The sequence below is a fragment of the Vidua macroura genome, chromosome 11 (assembly GCF_024509145.1).
Source record: "Vidua macroura isolate BioBank_ID:100142 chromosome 11, ASM2450914v1, whole genome shotgun sequence".
In the NCBI taxonomy this organism is placed as follows: Eukaryota; Metazoa; Chordata; class Aves; order Passeriformes; family Viduidae; genus Vidua; species Vidua macroura.
In genome coordinates, this window is record NC_071581.1 from 18,332,868 (window position 1) to 18,353,140 (window position 20,273).

General features: G+C 40.9%; 2 protein-coding genes across 2 annotated transcripts in view; both read left to right on the plus strand.

Annotated features, from left to right (window-relative positions):
- Nucleotides 1-201: 201 nt before the first annotated feature.
- On the plus strand, nt 202-15,934 carry BCO1 (beta-carotene oxygenase 1). The gene is made up of 11 exons (XM_053987688.1): nt 202-341; nt 3,038-3,166; nt 4,473-4,602; nt 5,854-6,001; nt 6,871-7,018; nt 7,975-8,195; nt 9,069-9,326; nt 10,434-10,536; nt 11,128-11,222; nt 12,879-12,990; nt 13,167-15,934. Exons 1-11 carry the CDS (start codon nt 278-280, stop codon nt 13,337-13,339), a joined length of 1,581 nt encoding a protein of 526 aa, XP_053843663.1. The 5' UTR covers nt 202-277; the 3' UTR covers nt 13,340-15,934.
- Nucleotides 15,935-18,688: 2,754 nt separating this feature from the next.
- GAN (gigaxonin) overlaps nt 18,689-20,273 on the plus strand; it is a 28,463-nt gene continuing 26,878 nt past the window's right edge. The window contains exon 1 of the mRNA XM_053987804.1: nt 18,689-18,900. Within this exon, the coding sequence (XP_053843779.1) occupies nt 18,734-18,900 (167 nt within the window). The 5' untranslated portion in view covers nt 18,689-18,733. The remainder of the gene's footprint in view (nt 18,901-20,273) is intronic.

Here is a 20,273-nt window from a genome sequence, read left to right on the forward strand (position 1 = left end):
GAGCAAACAGCAGAGTCAACGCATTTACTTCCCCTTCGAGCTAGCGAAAGAGTTAATTTTAATACGAATGCGCGCGAATTAGAGTGTATGTTCTAGGGATTAAAGATCAGCTATTATAAATAGTCAATCTATAAGCCATCGGCCACCAGCTCGCGCTGCACTTTGACCTTATCTTTATATGTAACAGGAAAGAGCCGCCCTCAGCCCAGACTGGGGGGGACAACGGCGCCTGCAGGAGCGGCCGGGCGGAGCGCGGCCACGGGGGATTTCATCGGAGATGGATACGCTATTTGGCAGGAATAAGGAAGAGCACCCAGAGCCCATAAAAGCTGAGGTGCAGGGTAAGTGAAAGAAAATCTCTTGTAAAACCAGCCGCTATTTTGGTGTTTTCCGATCCGTAAAAACTGCGACTCTTCTTCACCCGAAAGGGAAACTGAGAGAGAGGTGCAAGGGAATTTTGTTTAAAGGACTGATCTCAGACAATATTTGTGACCCTACTGGGGGATTTTTCTCATTCCATGAGCATTTCTGTGTACTTTTCGAAAGTCTGTTTGAACAGGACTCACTGAAGCTGGTGCTGAGGGAGAGCCCGGGATCTCGGACGCCCCCTCCCCCATGGCTCTGCTCCCACTTTCGCTTTCTCCTCTGTAACCCTTCCCTGCCCTCCGCTCTCCCGGGGCTCCTGGGGACAGGCTCTAAAATCGGGGCTCTTCACTGGTGGCACTCCTAAGTGGCAAAGTAGCAGGACAGGATGCCACAGGGTAGCGTTAAAAAGAAGATAACCCAGGAGAAACTGTGGACTATCCTTCGGTGACACAGTTTAAAGTGGCTCTCTAGGCTTGGGATGACACTCGACCAACCCGTTGTTTTTCCCGATTTCTTTTACTTTACAGAAGACTTTTTTTTCCTACAGCTACAGGAGAGATTTGTTACTGGGAGCCCCTTCTTAGTAAATCTTGGCTCTGTTGTTTGTGATAGGTAGTCCAAGAAATGGTAGGAATCTGCCATTCCCAAGTACAAAACTTAAAACTTGCGGGGCTTTGTTGCTGCTCAGTTTCGTGGCTGAATTGGAAAAGATTTTGTGTCAAGTCAGACAAAGTGCTTTGTTTTAATGCCTTTGAATTATTTCATGCTTTTATGGGTTTATGCCTTTCAATTTCTTTTTCCAAGAAAACAACTTATTATAAAACATTTGAAGTTATTTGCAAACAAACAACTTATCAGACCTGATCTGTATTATGCAATAGTTTATTTGAACAAAGACTGCGTATTTCAGAAGGTAAAGTTATAATGCAAGACATTCCTTCTTTGCTAAAGAAAAGAGAACCACGACCCCTTCAAATATTTTGGTAGTCCTGAGCTCTGCCAGTGTTTTGGCTCCTTGTTACTCAATCTGTACACTGCTTCTGACATCAGCTGCAATTTAACCCATGTATGATTTTCTGATTTTCTGAGATTCTATTGTTACCATAGTTAATAAATGTCCAAATATTTGGGGATTTCACTGTGTCACTATTGTGTCCTTATCCATTACAGAAAAGAATAAAGTCCACATTTTTAAAGCTGTATAAGCACTTTTGGATGTTGATTTGGTACCCAGTGTGATTTCCAGGAATGCTTAATTCCATCTAAGATGAATTATCTGAAAACCTCACTAGTTGACCCTTTGCTCCTTTTACGTCCTGAAATTATATGGAATTGCACCAGAAATTTCAGAAGCTGAATTAAGTCCACAGTGCTTTAAAAAGATCATTTTCCCTTTCTTATCTTTCCCAGCAAAACTATCATATATAAAAATATACAATAGTTATTGCCTTGGAGTTTCTTGTGTTAGAAAGGGAAGTAAGGTTTGGTTTTCCAGGCTCTTCTAGAAAATAACAACAACAACAACAATAATGATGATGATGAATGATGTGTCAATTTTTTATGTACCTCATATTTTCCAGAACTGTAACCCTAATAGAGTTATGCTCTAATGATGCTGCCCCATCTCTGGAATTGCTCAGGGCCAGGATGGATGGCATTTTGAGCAACCTGGTCTAGCAGACCTGCCCAAAGCAGGGGTTGGAATGAGTTAATTTTTAAGGTGCATAGGAGGACATTTCTAGCTTTTGTAAAGGGGTTTTCACAAGAAAGTGTGTCATCATAATCAGTGTGGAATCACAAACTAAATGATAAGGAGAAATATAAGTTCTGAAGAGCTTTTTATGCAAAGGCAATACCCAGTGCAGGAATTGTGTGGAGAAGAAGTATGTGAACCTAAATGTTCCCTCAAGAGTCATATGCACAAAGAAGCAAGTCAAGCTTTTTATTTAATATCTGATATGCCTTTTTTAATCTCTTTAAACCTATTGACATTCTTTAATTGTTATTGTTCTGTGATTTAAGTTGTAGGTGATGCATTTCTCGCAGGGATTTGATGAGAAGCATTTATGATTCAAGTCTCAACAGCACTTATAAATTTCCAGTACTATACTTTACTTTATCCTATACTTTATTTGTGTACAAAACACTACATTATGACTAGTGTCACAAAAGCACTTCCCAAATGACACTATATTATGCTGTGTAATCTAATTAATGAAATTTTAGTGGAATTAATTTAGCCTGAAGTCTAAGCTGATGTGCTGAAAGCCAATGCAAATCATATAACCAATAAAATATGTTTATTTCTGATAAGCTTGAGCTTTTTCTGGCATGAGTAGAAGGGTTTAAATATATCACTGTAAAATATGAATGCAGCAAGGAAAGGTCCAATTTTATTTACTTCCTGATACTTAACAAATTACATTCCAGCAATCTCATTTTATTTTAGTAATCTCCGATAGCAATAGTCATGCAGAATGTCACTAGTGCCACATTTTTGAATAGGGGAAATATTAGTTAACCCAAACTCCAATATAATTATATGGTACTGCAAATCTCAACACACCTACAGTCTGTCTGACTACATGAAGCCTCTACCTTTAGGAAAACTATCCTGCAACATTCTCCTTGCCTAAATGAATGGGCACTAGTAACTCCTTTCTGTTTATAGGGCAGCTGCCCACATGGTTGCAAGGGATGCTGCTCCGAAATGGCCCAGGGATGCACACCATAGGGGACACCAAGTACAACCACTGGTTTGATGGCCTGGCTCTGCTGCACAGCTTTACATTTAAAAATGGTAAGTTGTTGCACATTGGATTGAAAGGAACTCAACAACCCACATTTTGGTGCCTTACGTTGCTAATTCTGTTCCGGGTTGGGTTGGGGTCTTGTGGGTTTTGTCTGCAGAGTGCTGTGTGAGGGGGAACTGCTATGGGGGAAGTCTCTCCACACACTCCCTGACATCTCACCCTTCACAGCAGCAGCTGGAATGTCTCTGCAGGGCTGTTTGCAGGGAGATGTTACTTGTCCTTCCTTCTGCAGTGCTGAAGTTCAGTGCTGTTGTCGCCCCAGCACAGCACAAACCCAGTCCTGAGCAGGTCACTGCAGGGCAGCCTTCACCTTCCACCCGGGCCAAGAAAACCTCTGTTGTTTCCCATGGATCAGCCACAAGGGCTGTGGTGCCCAGAGGCTCTTCTGCTGTGGATGAACAGCCCAGTTTCAGGGAGGACCAGCACTCCCCTTTTGGGATTTGGTTGCAGCTCTAACAGCTGCCAGGAGAGAAACTGGGCCACTGTGTCACTGCACATGTCAAACCTCAGTGTATTTGACACCCTACAGTCCCTCCTCTTGCTTGTCATCCTTATGGAGGAAGAACAGGCAGCTATCTACCCTAAACAATTAAATTTTTTTTTTTTCAGTTAAAACATTTTTCACCTATTCAGCTGTTACACATTGTGAGACAGGATGGTTTACACCTGGATTCTTGTGGCAGAAAATATGTATCTATTAAAAAAAAAGGGATTTATTCCTGTTATCCTCTAATCCTAGTATTTACTTTTTAGTTCCCATTTCTGTGATTGGAGCATTTAATGCCATTGCAGGATCTCTAGCCTGTCCAGCTCTACATCCTTAACAAAATAACTTATAAAGAAATAATCAGTGTTTTTTAAATTGCCAGTATATCTTACTTACCTAAAGCAAACAGAGCTCAGTTAGTTCAAGTATTCATTAAAGTGTTGATTCCATCAAGCAATCTGTTACTCCCATGACTAAAGTTTGCCAATACAAGAGATTTTTCACCACCCGTAAATGGATTGTATAATTAATCATTTTTGCACACATAGTTTTATTTTCTGGAACAGTTTATCCAAACCCCTCGTTTCCCCTCAAAAGTTCTCCAGTATTAGTAGTGGGAGTCAGGAAATCTTGACAAATTGTTACCAATCTCAGCAGCCATAAAGCCTTTAAAATAGGCAGTTGGGGATATTGTTGATTTCATTCCAAACTATTGTTAGCTGCTTGAGAAACTCTGGCTCTACCTGTGCTAATTTTTTGAAGGACTAAGTATAAAATGTGATTGAGACCTGTTTGTTCTTCCTCAGGTGAAGTTTACTACAGAAGTAAATATCTCCGAAGTGACACGTACAACTGTAACATAGAAGCAAACAGAATCATGGTGTCTGAGTTTGGGACTATGGTTTATCCAGATCCATGCAAAAACATATTTGCCAAGTAAGCAATGTTTTTCCCAAGAAGATTCTTCTATCTACTTCTCTCTTCAGCACAGATGTCTTTCTGTTTACCTTTGACACATATGTACAAATACAGCAGTTGATTTGTAAATTTATAATTGCTAAATATTGAAAAGGCCAAGAGATATGAACTGCCTATGGGTTAGTCTAAGGCAAGTATCTTAAATTCATTTTATCACCAATATTTGCTGCTTTATTCAGTAACACAAGTAGATTATATAGAAAACAAACCCTTTCTTTCTCCAGTTAGTGAAATATTTTGATATTCTGTAAGGGAAGAAGCAGCAAGAAAGGAAAACATTTAGAGATGGGGAAGGTATTAATACAAAGTCTATTCAACAAAAAGAAAAAAAAAAAAAAAAAGAGAAGCATCAATAGCTACAAAAAATTAGAAAAACTTTTTGATTAAATGTAGTTTAACAGAAAGGTGAGGTGCAGGCCATCATGTTATTCTTGGTCTTGTAAAATTGGCTGTAGGGATTCATAAATAAGTGCAGATAGGTCACCCTTCTCTCCTTCTTGTCACTGAACTTCCTCTGGTGACCTTGAACCTGATATTTGGTAAGGACACATACCCAGACAGTTATTGCAAAAGAGCTGACATGTTGTAAGTTGTTCCCCTGAGATGAGATTTTTTTCCCTCTTCCAATAGCAATAGAGTAACTCTGGCATTTTAAGTTCAAAAGGGTTATAGCAACTTTGTCTTGGCTTCTAGTGACTGTGATGAAATCATACACTGATAAAGGAAACTGTCAAGCCTATGTGATGTTACATCTTCTTTGAAATCATAATTGTGATGTGGAATAACACTGGTAACAAAAATATTCCATTGGGGAGTCTATGAATTCATCTGTTTGATGAGGCTGAAAAACCTACCAGCTTTTAGGTAGGAACTGCTAGGCCAAATTTTTCCAAGACAGGCAGAGGAGAGTGGATAATTAAGCCATCCTGCTAAACCAGTGCACGTCCCAGAGCCGACAGTGGGAATGGGCCTGGATGCCCATTTGTGTGTCAAAAACAGTTACTTGCATGTCCTTACCCCTCACCCAGGCCAAGGGCATTGGAGAAGTCCATCTCCTCTGCTTTCCCACCCTTTGCAGGGAGCTGCCAGGAGTGGGCACAGCAGGGAGAGGCAGCCCCAGGTTGGTGGCACTGCAGGGTCACTTGTGCTGCACGTGGGGAAAAGGCAGCTCTGCCTTCTGTGGCTCTAATGAAATTTCCCTCTGGACAGGGCATTCTCCTATTTGTCTCACACCATTCCTGAGTTCACAGACAACTGTCTGATCAACATTATGAAAGCTGGGGATGATTTTTATGCTACTGGTGAGACTAACTTCATCAGGAAAATTAATCCACAGACTCTGGAGACGTTGGAGAAGGTACAAACCACCATCTGTCATTCTGGTTCTTTGTCTGCTGATAAATAAATTTCAGGCTGACTCATAAGGATGCTTTAACATGTTCAGGACACAAAATACTCTTCTTCTACTGTTGCCTTACTTTTGAAATTGTGGTAAAGTGAAATAGTGAAGATACCAAAAGATAAAAGATGTCTTTTAAGAAAGAACTCCTGAGTTAAAATTTAAGTCTTTAGTTTGGGAAAAGCTGGGCTTTGAGCAATTTCACTTGTACATAATCTAGGAAGGTTGCAGGAATAATAGCACAGTTACATGATTATTTTGGGTGATTGCCATTATTATGTATCTGTAGTTATAAAATTATTTACGTAATTAAAAAATCAGTAGGTCAGTTATATGACTACTATTCAAAGACCTTATATAAGATTTTAATTAATTAAAATTATCAATTATCAATTATTAAAATGAGAACTTGAGATATTGAAATATATACAATGAACTTTTTTTTCTAGCCCACAGTACAGTTTGAGTCCAATTTCCAAACTTTAGGTAAAATAGAAATCTTTTAGCTCTAGCGGATTGCCAGACAGCTCTGTTAAATAAAGTGTTTTCAGGGTGAAATGGGTATTTGCAGAATAACTTGCTTAGCTAATCCTCCCTGATGTTATGTGGCTTCAAGGGAGAGGTGGCTCTAATTCAGATTCTGTAACTTGATTTAGCCTTGAATAAGGAGATCATTTGAATAACTACACAAGTATTGTAGTTTAATTATTTAAATTTCAAAGCCATTTGTAAAAGGGGCTAAAAATCTGCTGGTTTTGTGGTGTTAGCTGAGACCAATTTTCATTCTCTTACGCATCTCTCAAATCTCTTATTGCAACATTTTCTAGGTTGACTACAACAAATATGTATCTGTAAATTTGGCAACTTCTCACCCACACTATGACAGTGCTGGAAATGTTCTCAACATGGGCACTTCAATAGTTGATAAAGGGAGAACAAAATACCTTCTATTTAAGATTCCTTCCTCTGTACCAGGTAAGATATATGTGTAATTGGTATTTTCTAGAAACTTGTTAGCAATTTCTTTTCTTCAAAGGGTAAGGGTGGTGATATAGCTGTTCTAGTAAGCAATGGTGTTCATTTTCTTAATTTCAACTTATTGTGAACTTTATATTAACTGCTTAGCCTGTCTGGGCATGTGCTGTTACAAAGGCTCTTCTTGAGTACTGTGTAAACAGGGTGTTTCAGTAGGAAGAACCTTACTTTTAGATGAAGATTCTAAACCAATTTTCTCTATAGGGCAGTGCACATAATTTGAAGTTGTAAATTTTTATTTCTTTGTAAATGAAATTTCTCTTCAAATGATGATACTATGATTATAGTGGAAGCATGATACCAAATAAAACCTAATATAGAGTTAATTCCTGTCTAACCTGGCCAATACTGGCCCTTGCTGAAATGCTGTGCATTGTTCACAGAGCAAATCCCCTGTTCTTTTTCCTTCAAGACCTTTTTTAGGTGTGTGTTGTTGAAAATCAGCTGCTATTGTGTTGCCTGTCCCTTCTTGAACAATCAAGAGGCCTTCCACAGCTGAAAGACCAGTTTGCAATTTCTAGCTGGGGCTCAAGTTTGGGAACATCTCCTTAGAAGTTAAAAAACACAGGGGCATTTGAACCCCTTTTTAAAGCTGCTGATTTAATTAAACATATTTCTCCTCCATGCTGGAGTTTCTGAAGACAGTAATCAGTGGAATCAAATCCCAGGACAAGGGGACTGTGCCTGAATGGATCCAGCAGTGTGACTTCACTGCATTGCTTCCTGCATGCAAAGTTCTATGTTAATTTTACAGGAGTAAACAAACACTTTCTTAACAGGAAAATGCAAATAAAACTGAGAGGAACCAGTTCTTCCCTGCCTGGGAGAAATCCAAGCACAAGTTTAGAATGGAATTCATTAGAAATAGAATTTTAATTTTTATCATTAATCTTCAGAACAAGGAAAGAAGAAATCTTGTTTCAAGCAGCTGGAAGTGGTTTGCTCCATCCCTTCTCGCACTCTGCTCCACCCCAGCTACTACCACAGCTTTGGAATCACAGAGAACTACATTATCTTCATAGAGCAGCCCTTCAGACTGGATATTCTCAAAATGGCAACTGCTTACATCCGAGGTGTCACCTGGGCTTCCTGCCTTGCCTTTAATAAGGATGATAAGGTACTTTTCCTGCTTCTGAGCAATGGAATCAGGCAGGCCAGTGACCTCTTCCACGCTGTTCTGTTTTTCATCTGGTTCATTCATTTCAGTAGTCACTCTTTTTTTTTTTTTTTTCCCCAAACCTTGACTTTCACGTTGCACTTTTTTTTTAGAAGCTGTATGTTTTGGAATACTATCTCCCATATCCAGAAATTTCTCAAATAAATATCTGAGGCTGAAGCTCTTGAGAGAGAGAATAATTTGGCATTCCTAGAAATACTGTGTGCTAGCAGAGAAGTTCCAATTTGCACTAGCATCTGAGACAGATCCAGTTGCTCCTGGTCCAAACAAAAATCTGTCTGTGGTGGGTGAGATCTGCTCCAGGTGCTTTGCATGTGCTGGAGAGCCCCACTGGTGGAAAAGCCTGCACTGAACAAAAGAAGAATTTTTCACTGGAAGAGTCTTTCAGTGGAAACTGAGGGAAAAATTGTTTTCCGAGGATCTTATTTCCACATGCTCTGGGCATCAAAACATGAGACTTGCTGAGGTACAAGGCACCACCACCACAGAAACTCTCAACCAAGGCAGATTTATTTAACTTAAAAAGAGAGCAGGGGATTTTCCAGGTTTTTCTGGAAAACTTCAATCCTCAGCCTAGCCTAAATAGTAATTTGCAACAGCAAAATGAGCTTAAAGCTGTTCCACACTCATTTTACTGCTGTATTTTCTTCAGGTTGGAACCCCTTGTCCACTAGCAGCAAACCCTGAGTTCTTAATATCCTTCAGTACAAATACACAGTGATTAGAATGTTGGTGGTTACCATTAGAAAGCAGTTTTCTGAATAACTATTTGCTGATTCTGAATGGTTTTAAATAATGTTTTCTCTCTTTCAGACTTGGTTTCACTTTATAGACAGGAAGACTAAAAAAGAAGTGTCCACCAAGTTTTACACTGATGCTTTGGTGTTTTTTCACCATATAAATGCTTATGAAGAGGATGGCCACATTATTTTTGATATTATTGCCTATACAGACAATAGCTTATATGATATGTTTTATTTAAAAAACCTGAGTAAAGACTTTGAAAAGAATGTCAAACTTACCTCCATACCAACCTGCAGAAGATTTGTGGTTCCTCTGCAGTGTGACAAGGTAGAAAGAAATTTACTTTTTAACCTGTTTTTTGATTGGTAATTTAAAATACATCAGTGTGAATAATGGGTGTATTATTAGTTGCCAGCCATTATGTGTAAATTTCCCAAAGAGTGCAGGAGGTTTGGGTTTTGTACATCCTGTGGGAAATGGCAGTGGGCAGCTGGACATGGTTGTGTGGATTGCATCCTGGTTCTGACACCATCCACTCTGGAGAACAGGGCTGTGAATAACATGTCATTTTCTTCCCAATGAGATTATTTCTTAAATGCCATCAAACAGAAGCAGACAGACCCACTTGGCTGTTTACTGCAATGGCAGGCATGAGATTTTGCACAATCTGTTTCTTACACTTCACTGGAAACCCACATACAATACGTGCATGCTCCCAACTGGTGCAATGGTTCAATTAAAACTAGAAGATGTCATTTAAGTGTGATATATAGAGGAAGAGAAAAGATTTTATCTTTTAGTTTAATTTAAAGCATCACTTTACATCATTGTTTGCAGGGAAGATTTTATACTGCCCAGCAACTTGGGCAAGTTTCTGCCTGATGCCTTTGGAATGGATATTACTTTTTCTTTCTACATCCTAGAACATTGCTGCTCTGTTCTTTTCTCAGAAACAGCTCTGCAGCAATGACAAAGGATGTATTGGATCACACCAGCTGTTCTGCAATCTTAAGAATTCAGCAGTAGGACATTATAGAGTATATCACGCCTATTTTTGCACTTGATTTTTAGCAGGTGCAGAAACCTAACATTGGTGACTTTCGGTGAAAAATTGGCATCATGTTCCTTGAAACTCATCTTCATTTGTTAAATTCTCAAATTTATGGTACTTCTGTACCACAGCCATGTGTATCTAAACATTTCTAAGGACTCAGTGGGATTCAAAATAATTATTCTATGTTATATTAAAATACTCTGAGTGCAACGAGATTTCTAATGAAAACCTCAGAATCTAAAATGCCATAAGAAGGACCTTCTCGAAGCTTATTTATTTAATCTGCAAATTGTAAATATTAATATCAAACCTGATGAAAAATCTAACTTAGAAGCACAGTTTTAGAGATCCATGCCATTTCCAGCATTTTTCTCTTTCAGGATGCTGTAGTGGATTCTAATTTAGTCACACTTCCCTCTACTGCAACTGCTGTAAAGCAGAAAGATGGAAGCATCTATTGCCAACCTGAAATACTATGTGAAGGTGAGATAGATCCTTTAAATATCTGATGCTACACCAGTTTTGTATTAATACTGGATTCCAAGTCTGATATGGCTTGCAAATCTACTTGTTAAAAGTGTAATTTTAGTTAAATAAGTCTGTTATGAGTAGTACTTCAAGTTTAGCTGCATTTTATAAAGATTGCCTTCGAAAGAGTATTTTTAACCTCTTATCAGGGCATAATAGCAGGATTATGTAAATACAAAATTACCTAAGGTGAAACTAATTTCTTAGAATGGTAGCCTCCAATTCTATCCCAGTTGTTCACGTCATGTATTTATGAAAAAAGAAAAAAAACCCAAACCAGAAAAACCCTCATAAATTCCAGTCTAATGAATCCCTAAGAATAAAAAATTGTTGCCTTTTGAACTAACAGCCCTGGCTGTTAGTTCAAAAGTACCCATCTTCAGATTCTTAGAAATTCAGACATTCCAAGTCTATACAACACTTTTATTAAGTAATTCCAAGGTTTTTTACAGGGCAAAATTTCCTGAAGATTGGTCTGTCTATATAGATGTACATTTGAGGTTTTCTCTTGTCTTGTTCCTAAGTCTTGAACTTTATTTTACACAGGGATAGAACTGCCTCGCATCAACTATGACTACAATGGCAAAAAATACAAGTATGTCTTTGCAACACGAGTCCAGTGGAGTCCAGTTCCTACAAAGGTATAATTAATATTTATAAAGTCAATGTTTTCCCATTGCTGGGCCATTCACATGCAAAGAAACATGAAATGCCTAAATTCACATAAGAATAAATTAATGCTGTACCATTTCCCTCATAAAGTATTCATAATCTCAGGCTTCTTACTCCAGCTTTATGTTCCATGAAAGTCTCTTGAATAGCTACTGAGACCCTCACTTTTCTGCTAAATTGGACTGAACCTTCTGTGATGTGCCAGGAACTACAAAGGAGAGAGTAGGAAAAAGAAGTATTATTTACATGTATATATTTAATATTTTTTTCCCTTTAGGAAGCCTAGCAGAAAAATAAGATATTGCAATACTACCTAATAAATTTTAAATATTAAAACAATATCTAATTTTGGGGAAGCTTTATATTTTGCTGGCTAGTTCTCTATTAGAGGTAGCAAATGCTTTGTTTATATGTGCATGATGCCAGAAGACAGTCTGGAGTACAAACAGGGAAAGTATTTAATTAAGATTTAAAGATTAAATAAAATTAAGGGAAATTAAATATTTAAATATATGAGTATTATATGGACAAACTCACTCTACAATTCTTGCTCTGTGACTACAAGGCAGCACAAATTGCAGTCACTGTTGGTTCTTGCATATAATTACCACAACTGATTACAAAATAAAGCTGGATTTCTGCATGATGCAAGAAAATTTATTGCAGCACATCTGACAATAACTCAAACAAATCTGCACGTTCATTATTTACAGTGTAGATAATCTCTTCTTGACTCAAATATAATAAAAAATAATGGTAGGAGGATCTTTTTTCACATCAGTTGCAGTTTAATGAATGCAAGCACAACAACCTAATCCTTAGGTAAAGTCTGTCAGTGAAAGTGCTGTCATCTTGGCTAGAAGAAAGAATTCTTTCTAATTCTTCCTCCAGTAATTTGAATAGTTTCACTTCTGTGTAAACGTATTTTTTGGCTAAAGATCAAAATGGAAAAGAATAGAACTATATCTCTATGGGTAGAGAAAAGGCCTTAATGGAATTGAACTGAAAATGCCAGGCATCCCCTCTGGCCATTGGTTTGGCCACTCAGTGGGATGAAAATCCACACTCTGTTCCTTCAGTGAACACCAGTGTCTGCCTCACTGGTTTGATCTTTACACCTCACTAGGAACAGCCTTTCTTCTGGCATATGTACCCTACTGCACAGTAGAAGGCCTTGAGGAATATGGAAGTAGCAATAAAAGGAGAATAACTCACAGGATTAGAAAATGGCAAGTTTAAATCCTGTTTCCTGCTTTACTACAGAATCTCAGTGGTTTGGAACAAGTCACTTAAATATTCTGTGTCTTGGACTCTCTGCAGTGAGGGGCATTACTTACAGTGAAGGGTCTCTTGTGGCCTGTTAGCATTTTTGAACTATTAAACACCTGTAAATGAAAGGTGCAATTGTAATCTAATGAAATGAAATTAAAAGAACATTGTGTGATTATGCTGCCATAAAATGTGACTCCAAAATGTAATATTTTCCTGGTGTTTTTTCTTGTGATGATACCTGCCTTAACTCTTAGCATTGGTCCCCCCTGTCAGCAGTCTGTTCATGTTGTACCTTTGGAAAAAGCCACTGTCAGGGTCACTGACATTTTTCTTTTCTTGTTACAACCATGTAGATTGCAAAATTTAATACCCAGACAAAGGAAATGCTCCAGTGGAGAGAGGATGACTGCTGGCCATCCGAGCCCGTTTTTGTTCCCAGACCTGATGCAAAAGAAGAGGACGATGGTAAAATAATGACAACGTTCTGAAAGCTGGGGTTACACGAGTTTTGTATTAAATCTTACAAGTTTCAATATTCTTAGTCAAGAAAGTTGGGTTGATGCTTCCACTTTGAGATGGGGTTATCTTTTCTGCTTAGTGAAACTTTTCTATGTTTCTAATTCTTCATTTGTATGTCACAGGTGTTGTTCTTACCTGTGTTGTGAAGACTGATCCAAAGGATCCACCCTTCCTACTTGTCTTGGATGCTAAAACTTTCACAGAGCTGGGTCGAGCCATAGTAAATGTGGAAATGCATATGGACCTGCATGGAATATTTATACCACAGCAAGACATGAAAACTGAGACTGAGTAAAATCTATCTGTTGTATCGCACAGACTGACATAACCTTCTACTGAATTTGGGGTGATATCCTTCAGGAACAGCCTTCTCTTATGATAAGAAATGACTAATTATAACCTCCTCAACATCTACATATAATCTCTTAAAAGAGACAGAAATTACTTTATTACAAATCATTGTGTGCACAACTATGTCACCAGAGGTCACAAGGAAAAACAATGCACCACAGCTATGGTCACGATGAAGAGACTAATTTATTTCCTCTGACTCTAATCATTCATAGTTCTCAAAAGGTGCCAGTGGATTGGAGGGTGAATGTGCCACCTCTCCAATGACACTGGACAAACAACCAGTACATCAAATTTCTCCACCTCTGTGAAGGAATGCAAAACAACAGGTTATTTACAGAAAGTTGTGTGAAAAAGTTTCCTACAAGAATGTAAACTCAGAAGACTTTAGAAAATCTTAAAAAATCAGGGTGACACAACTGGTATATCACTATTCCAAAAGAAGAATTATCAATATGAGGTGCTAATGTTGAATACAGCTTGTGGGGCAAGGGATCAGAGAGAAAGGTAACAGGAAATGCTTTGTTTGAGTAGAACAAAGCTTTCTGAGTACTGCAAATGTACTGAGTATGGTATTCATAGCGTGACACAGGGCATGAGTCACACATGTCTGCAGGTCATGTAACTTCCATGGGCTCTTGCAAGACTGCAGCTGACAATGAAAGTTGTCTCCGGCCAGAAAACCTCATGTTAAACTGGTGATACCATTGGTATCATGGTGATACCATGATACCAATAATTCATGGTGATATATTCTCTTGGTGCTTGATTCCTTAAACTCTGCCATAACCAAAGTATTATGCTGAGGTGCTACATTTTTCTTACCCACAACCTAACCCTCCCCCCAGCTTTTCTAATAATTTCATGGTGTATTTTTCACTTTTATGTCGACAAAACCAAGTAACTTTATTGAAATAGAGTACATGGTTATGTGTAGCATTCAATTATACTTTAGTGACATTCAATCTTAAGCAGTTTGTATTTAAATCAGTTTTCCTTGGGCAGAATATCTGCCATTGCATTTCATGTAATTAGATGATTACATTGTATTAAAGATAAGAAGAAGAATTGTAGTATTTGCTATTGCCACTAGTCTCTGTTAAGAGCAGTATATATGTGAACGAGGGCAGTGTATTTCTAGCAGAACTCAGACACACATGTGCAACAAACAGTTTAGGGAAAGAGTGAAAGATCTAATTTAGGCCTCATCTGAACCCCACAGTAGCTGAAACTAGAATCTGTTATTGCCATTACTAAGCATTTGCTTTATGTCTGCTTAGGAGTATCCATGTTCTCACATGTGTTTATCCTTGCCTGTACCAGATACTTCCTAATAAAATTGCACAACCCTCACTCACAGCCACAATTAAAATGAACATTTCAACATAAAGTTCAAGTGCCAAGCACAGTGTGATGGGTTATGTTACAGAAATGGCATTTTTTGCCCCCCTGACTGTATTCCTGATCTTGACTTTTCTTTAAGTGTGAGCTTTTTTTGCTTTGAATTTTATTTTCTCATTGTAGATATCTTTGCTGTTGGAGGCATCTTTACTGATGGAGATAACCAGGTGCACATCCATCCATTTCAGGTGTTCATCTGGTCTGTCTGTATCACCACACAGCTCAGATGCCTCTGACTTTGACACACACATCCCCTCAGTGCCTGTGCTGCTCATAGTGTTTCATAGGAAGGAAACAGAATGAAATTGTTGTCATTTACTACCTCCCTACCACATGAGAATCTGTGCTTGGTGATCTGTTTGGGATTACCTAAGGTGTTTGTGGCAGAGCAGGAACTGAACCAACATCATCCATAGTTCCTGTCTGCTCTGTAACAACCAGACCTCTGTTCCTCTGCTGAAGTCTTTGCACTTTGTTAGGCTAAAGATATACAGGCTATTTTTAATATAAAAAAAAAAACAAACCCAACACTGTGGTCATATCTAGTTAAAATATGCAGGTTTGGGCATTCAAATGCTTACACGTTCCATAAAATGGAAATAAACACTTCAGTAAGGTGTGTCTGCAGAAATAGTCACTTTTAGTGTTTTCAAGGCATATTACCATTAGTATTTAATAGAAATTTATCTTCTAAAGAAGAAATTTAATTCAATTTTTGTAAATAATATGGAACCAGTACTGGAAGAGAAGACTGACTTGTGATATTGGCAAAAGACATCAGCTCTGGCATTGTTTCTTTTCATATGAAAAAGTTTGGATTTAACAAAGGTCCACAAATACATTTCTAGAATTACAAGGTGGCAATGCATCAAAAGTCTAACCATTGTTACAGATTTTCTTCTAAGAGTTTGTCTCTAGAATTTCTTCTGTAGTACTCACAGGGTTGTTTTGGGATAATCATAGGTTTGGATAGGAGTTAGTTCACTTATGAGGGGACAATTTTTACCCGTAGAGACGACAGGATAGGGGATACACTCATCATAAAAACAACCTGTAGTCTCAGAAAGCAAATGTGTTATTTACATTCATGTAGAAATAATGCAGAAAATAAATGATAGAATGGGTGTGATTTTTTAAATGAGATGTGCCCTATTCCCTTGGTCAGTACTTCTGCAGGATTTAATTAAGTTTGTAGTTAACCTGAGGAGAAAAACAGTGATGTAAATCTGCACTTGCTAATCCCAGTATCCTCCTGCAGCAGAGACAACAGGAATAAAACCATACAGCTAATCACAAATTTGTTCAAGGATGTTTTTAGTGGTTGCAATACCAATCTGATGAAACATTTACCCTGAATATGGTAACAAACTATCATTTCCAGGCTGACAGAAGCAAGGGGAAATGCTGATATGCTTTGCCAAGTGGCTTCAAGGCTCATAGGGTTTTTTTGATGTGGTAACACGGCACGTGGTAATGAGTGTCATTTGGTTTGCTTCTGACACCCTTCGCTGTGAATGAAATCTCAAGGGCCAGAAAGCTTTGATTCTTCTTTTGCACCAATTTAAGTCATAAATTAGCCCAACAAAATTCATGGAATTATTAGAATAATGGTTTAACACAAATCTAGATGGAGTGACTGCAAATAAAAAATAGTAAAGATAAGTATCTCCATTAAAAGAAAATACATAGTTGAGTGAGAGAATCAGGCCACGGGTATGCATACATATAATTAATTACCTCAGAGAAGCTACAGATGGACCTTGATAGAGTGGTTTGGTGTGTTGTTGTTTTGGTTTGTTGGGGGTTTTTTGTTAATTCTTTCATTAAATGCAACAAATAACAAGGTATAACAATGAATTTGTTCTCTGGAACTGGATATTATCTGTTACACCTTGTCCCATTGCCCCACATAGGCAGCAGGAGGAAGCAGAAACAGTGTTTATGAGGACGCATTAAAAACCAGAAATGCAACAATGTTTTCCTCTGTACCAATCTGTGCAGGTGGCAGGAGAACACACCAGTGCCTTTCTTTTCAAATAACCAGGCCACTCAATGACAGCTTTCGCAATAATTTAAACCACTGCTCCCTTGGGTCTGCAATTACCTGAGTATTAATGACAAGCAAAATACATCTTTCCCCTGCAGCCAAGGAGCAGTGTGCTCTCTGCCTTCATTACCCTCAAAGAGAGCTGAGAATGTGTCCTCTGGATCCTCAACCCAAACCTGACATCCTGCATAATTACACCCAAGCAACAAAAAAGTGGCCTTCTAATATTTCTAAATGGGTATGTACGACAGCAAGTGTTGCAGAGCTGCTGGAGTTTTATGCACATTGCTGTGGGTTTAGGCCTTCTGTCCTACACCCTCTGCTCCTAAAACTCTTGTTCAGAGCTGCACAACAAAGCTGCAGCACGGTGCTCCTCCCTGTGACCCCTCTCCAGTCAGGGAGCACTCCAGCAAGGGTTCTAAAGCCTGGCTCCAGCAGGGCTGAGCACACTCTTCACCTGGGCCCTGGGTGCAGGGTTTGGATTGCTGGGTGATGTGTGACGATGTCCCAGCTGCAGTCTCCATCGGCACAACAAACCAGCATTGTGTCCACCTTGGAAAGAACAAGGCATTAATTTCCTACGGGGTCGTTTCCAGGTACCCCGCTTCATTTTCCGAGTGGTAAAATTATTTGGAGACACCATCAAACTGAATGAATGATAGAATTTTGTTACATTTCACTGAAATTGAAGTAATGGAAGTAACAAAAGCACGTGACCCACCACAGCTTTACTAGATCAGACCCTCTGAAAATGTTATTTTCCCAGTGAAGGGATGGGCAGCATGACATCCATTTGGGAGATCCCAGTGCTGCTGTGCCTGTCAGCACAGGGAGCATAGTGAGCTGCTGTGCTCACTACACACCAGCTGGGTGTCTGTTTTAGAGCAGATCACAGTTTGTGAAACACTTTCACTCAGTGCAAATAGTTTCACTACTTTAATGTTGGATGCTGTTAAGGAAGCAGATGGAATCAAGTAATCTCTTAATGTGCAATTAAGCATGATAACAAATGGCCTAAAATTTACCATGTGAACTGTTCTAAAGATCTTTTTTGCTGGAAAAGGCCACATTTCCAGTGGGCAGCTGTGGAAAGGGACACTGCCACAATGAGTCTTGCTGTATTTAATTCTCATTGTCTTACTTTTCCTTGTGTCTACGCCTGTAACATTCCCCTCCAGCTCATATAAGGGAACAAATAAATAAATAAAAGGCCAGTTTTACAGGATCACAGAATCAATTAGATTGGAAAAGACCTCTGGGATCATCGAGTCCAACCTATGACCAAACATCACCGTGTCACCCAGACCATGGGAGTGCCACTTCCAGTCTTTTCCTTAGACATCTCCACGGACGGTGATTTTATCACCACTCTGGGCAGTCCGTTCCGATGTCTGATCACCCTTTCCGGGAAGAAATTTCGCCTAATGTCCAGCCTAAACCTCCCCTGGTGCAGCTTAGGGCTATTTCCCGTAGTCCTGTCGCTCGTTGCCTGGGCAAGACTCTGACCCCCCCGCGGCTCCATCCTCCTGTCAGGGAGGTGTGGAGAGCCAGAAGGTCCCCCTGAACCTCTTTTCTCCAGGCTGAGCCCCCCCTCCCAGCTCCCTCCTGGCGCTCCAGCCCCTTCCCCAGCTCCCTTCCCTTCTCTGGACCTCCTTCAGTGACATTCCAAAGCCGTGAGGAGACAAAGCCGAGATTTCCGCGGGCCGTCCCCGCCCCGCCCGCGGAGGGGCCGCGGTGCCCGAGGGCCGCCGGGCCGGGCCGCCCCCGCGGGGCGGCGCGGGGAGATGATGCCGGGAGATGATGTCAGCGGCGGGCGGGCGCTCAGCCATGGTGTGAGGGCAGGGACTGAGCCGGCCCGGCCCGGCCCGGCTCGGCGGCGGCAGCAGCACCATGTCGGGCCCGAGCGCCGTGTCGGACCCGCAGCACCCGGCGCGGCTGCTGCGGGCGCTCAGCTCGTTCCGGGAGGAGACGCGGTTCTGCGACGCGCACCTGGTGCTGGAGGGCGAGGAGATCCCGGTGCAGAAGAACATCCTGGCGGCCGCCAGCCCCTACATCAGGTACGGCCGGGCCCGCAGCCCCCGGGCGGCCGCTCGGAGGGGCCGCGCCGCGGGGAGCGGGGCCGGGGTTATGTAAGGAGCGGGATCCGCCGCCTGTGAGGACGAAGGAGCCGGGGAAGGCCGGCGGGGGGGTCTGCGGACTCCGGCTGCGCCTCGGCCCGGAGTTGGCCCGAGCGCTCAGGGCGGGTGTTGGAGTCTCCCTCTCCAGAGACATTCAAACCCCAGCTGGACGCGTTCCCGTGTCACCTGCTCCAGGTAGGAGCTCCTGTCCTGTTCCTGCCTTGCCAGAGGAGCTGGACTGGGTGATCTCCAGAGCTCCCTTCCACCACCAGCTATTCTGTGGTTCTGTGGGAGCAGCTGCTGGGCCACCTCCTTCCCTCCTTCCCTGCCTCCGGCCGGTGCCGCCGGGCCCTTCCGCAGGAGCCGTCGTGTTCTCGGCATCACTGCGCTGCTTTTCCAGCTCTGAGAGGCTGTGTCACCCACCAGGGGAAAAAAATCCCCCCAACAACTTCATTGCTGCCAGGCGCCCGGTGTGAACAAGTAAGCCCTGAAGGGTGAACAGTGAGGATGATGAGGGAGGTGTCCGGCCGAGGGGCAGCATCCCAGGGACATTGTGAGGTGCTGGGCTCTGCGTGTCCCTCGGCCGCACCGAGTCAGCACTTCAGCATCATTTTTTTCCTCCTTTAATGCCTTCTGGCAAGACAGGGCTCCAGGTGGTGATCATGAGGTCTGAAGTACATTAGCTTCTAAATTAAAAAACAAAAATACAGGTTTGTCTCCCCATCGCTTGTGCCCCCACAACATCTAAGAACATCACTTGGAAATTGCCAGAGTGACAAAGCCTGGCTGTGCCAGGATCGCTGGCAGCTCTTGGCAGGGGTGTCACCAGCATGTGCAGTCAGAACTGTGCCACTGACAGCCAGTGCTGGGGAGGACGAGCTGCATTAGCACAGTCATGGTTTCTGAGGTGCCTGGCAAGCAGCTGTGCAGGGAAACCCAGGTCGTGGAAAGTCCTGCTGACACCAGGCTGAGCCCCATCACACTCAGTGCTGACAAGTCCAGTGACAGCAAGTGAAAAGAATATACCCTCCACGAGATGTTATGGTACATGTCTGCATGTCAGAGCGGGTAAACAAAACATACAAGTGGTTAATTTCAAAGGGTTTTTAAGTCCACTCATTTGCAGGAAATAAAGGCATTTGTTCTGTCCTCATATGTAAAGTAGGAGCAGACCTTCAGTACCATTTAAACACAGGATTATCATGACTCTTTAGCGGACTTTTTTTACTGTTTGGACATTTCTTCCAGCTGCTGCTTCCTGTGAACTTGTCATAAAATTTGCATTTTTTTTTGCTAGGTGAGGATGGGAATTC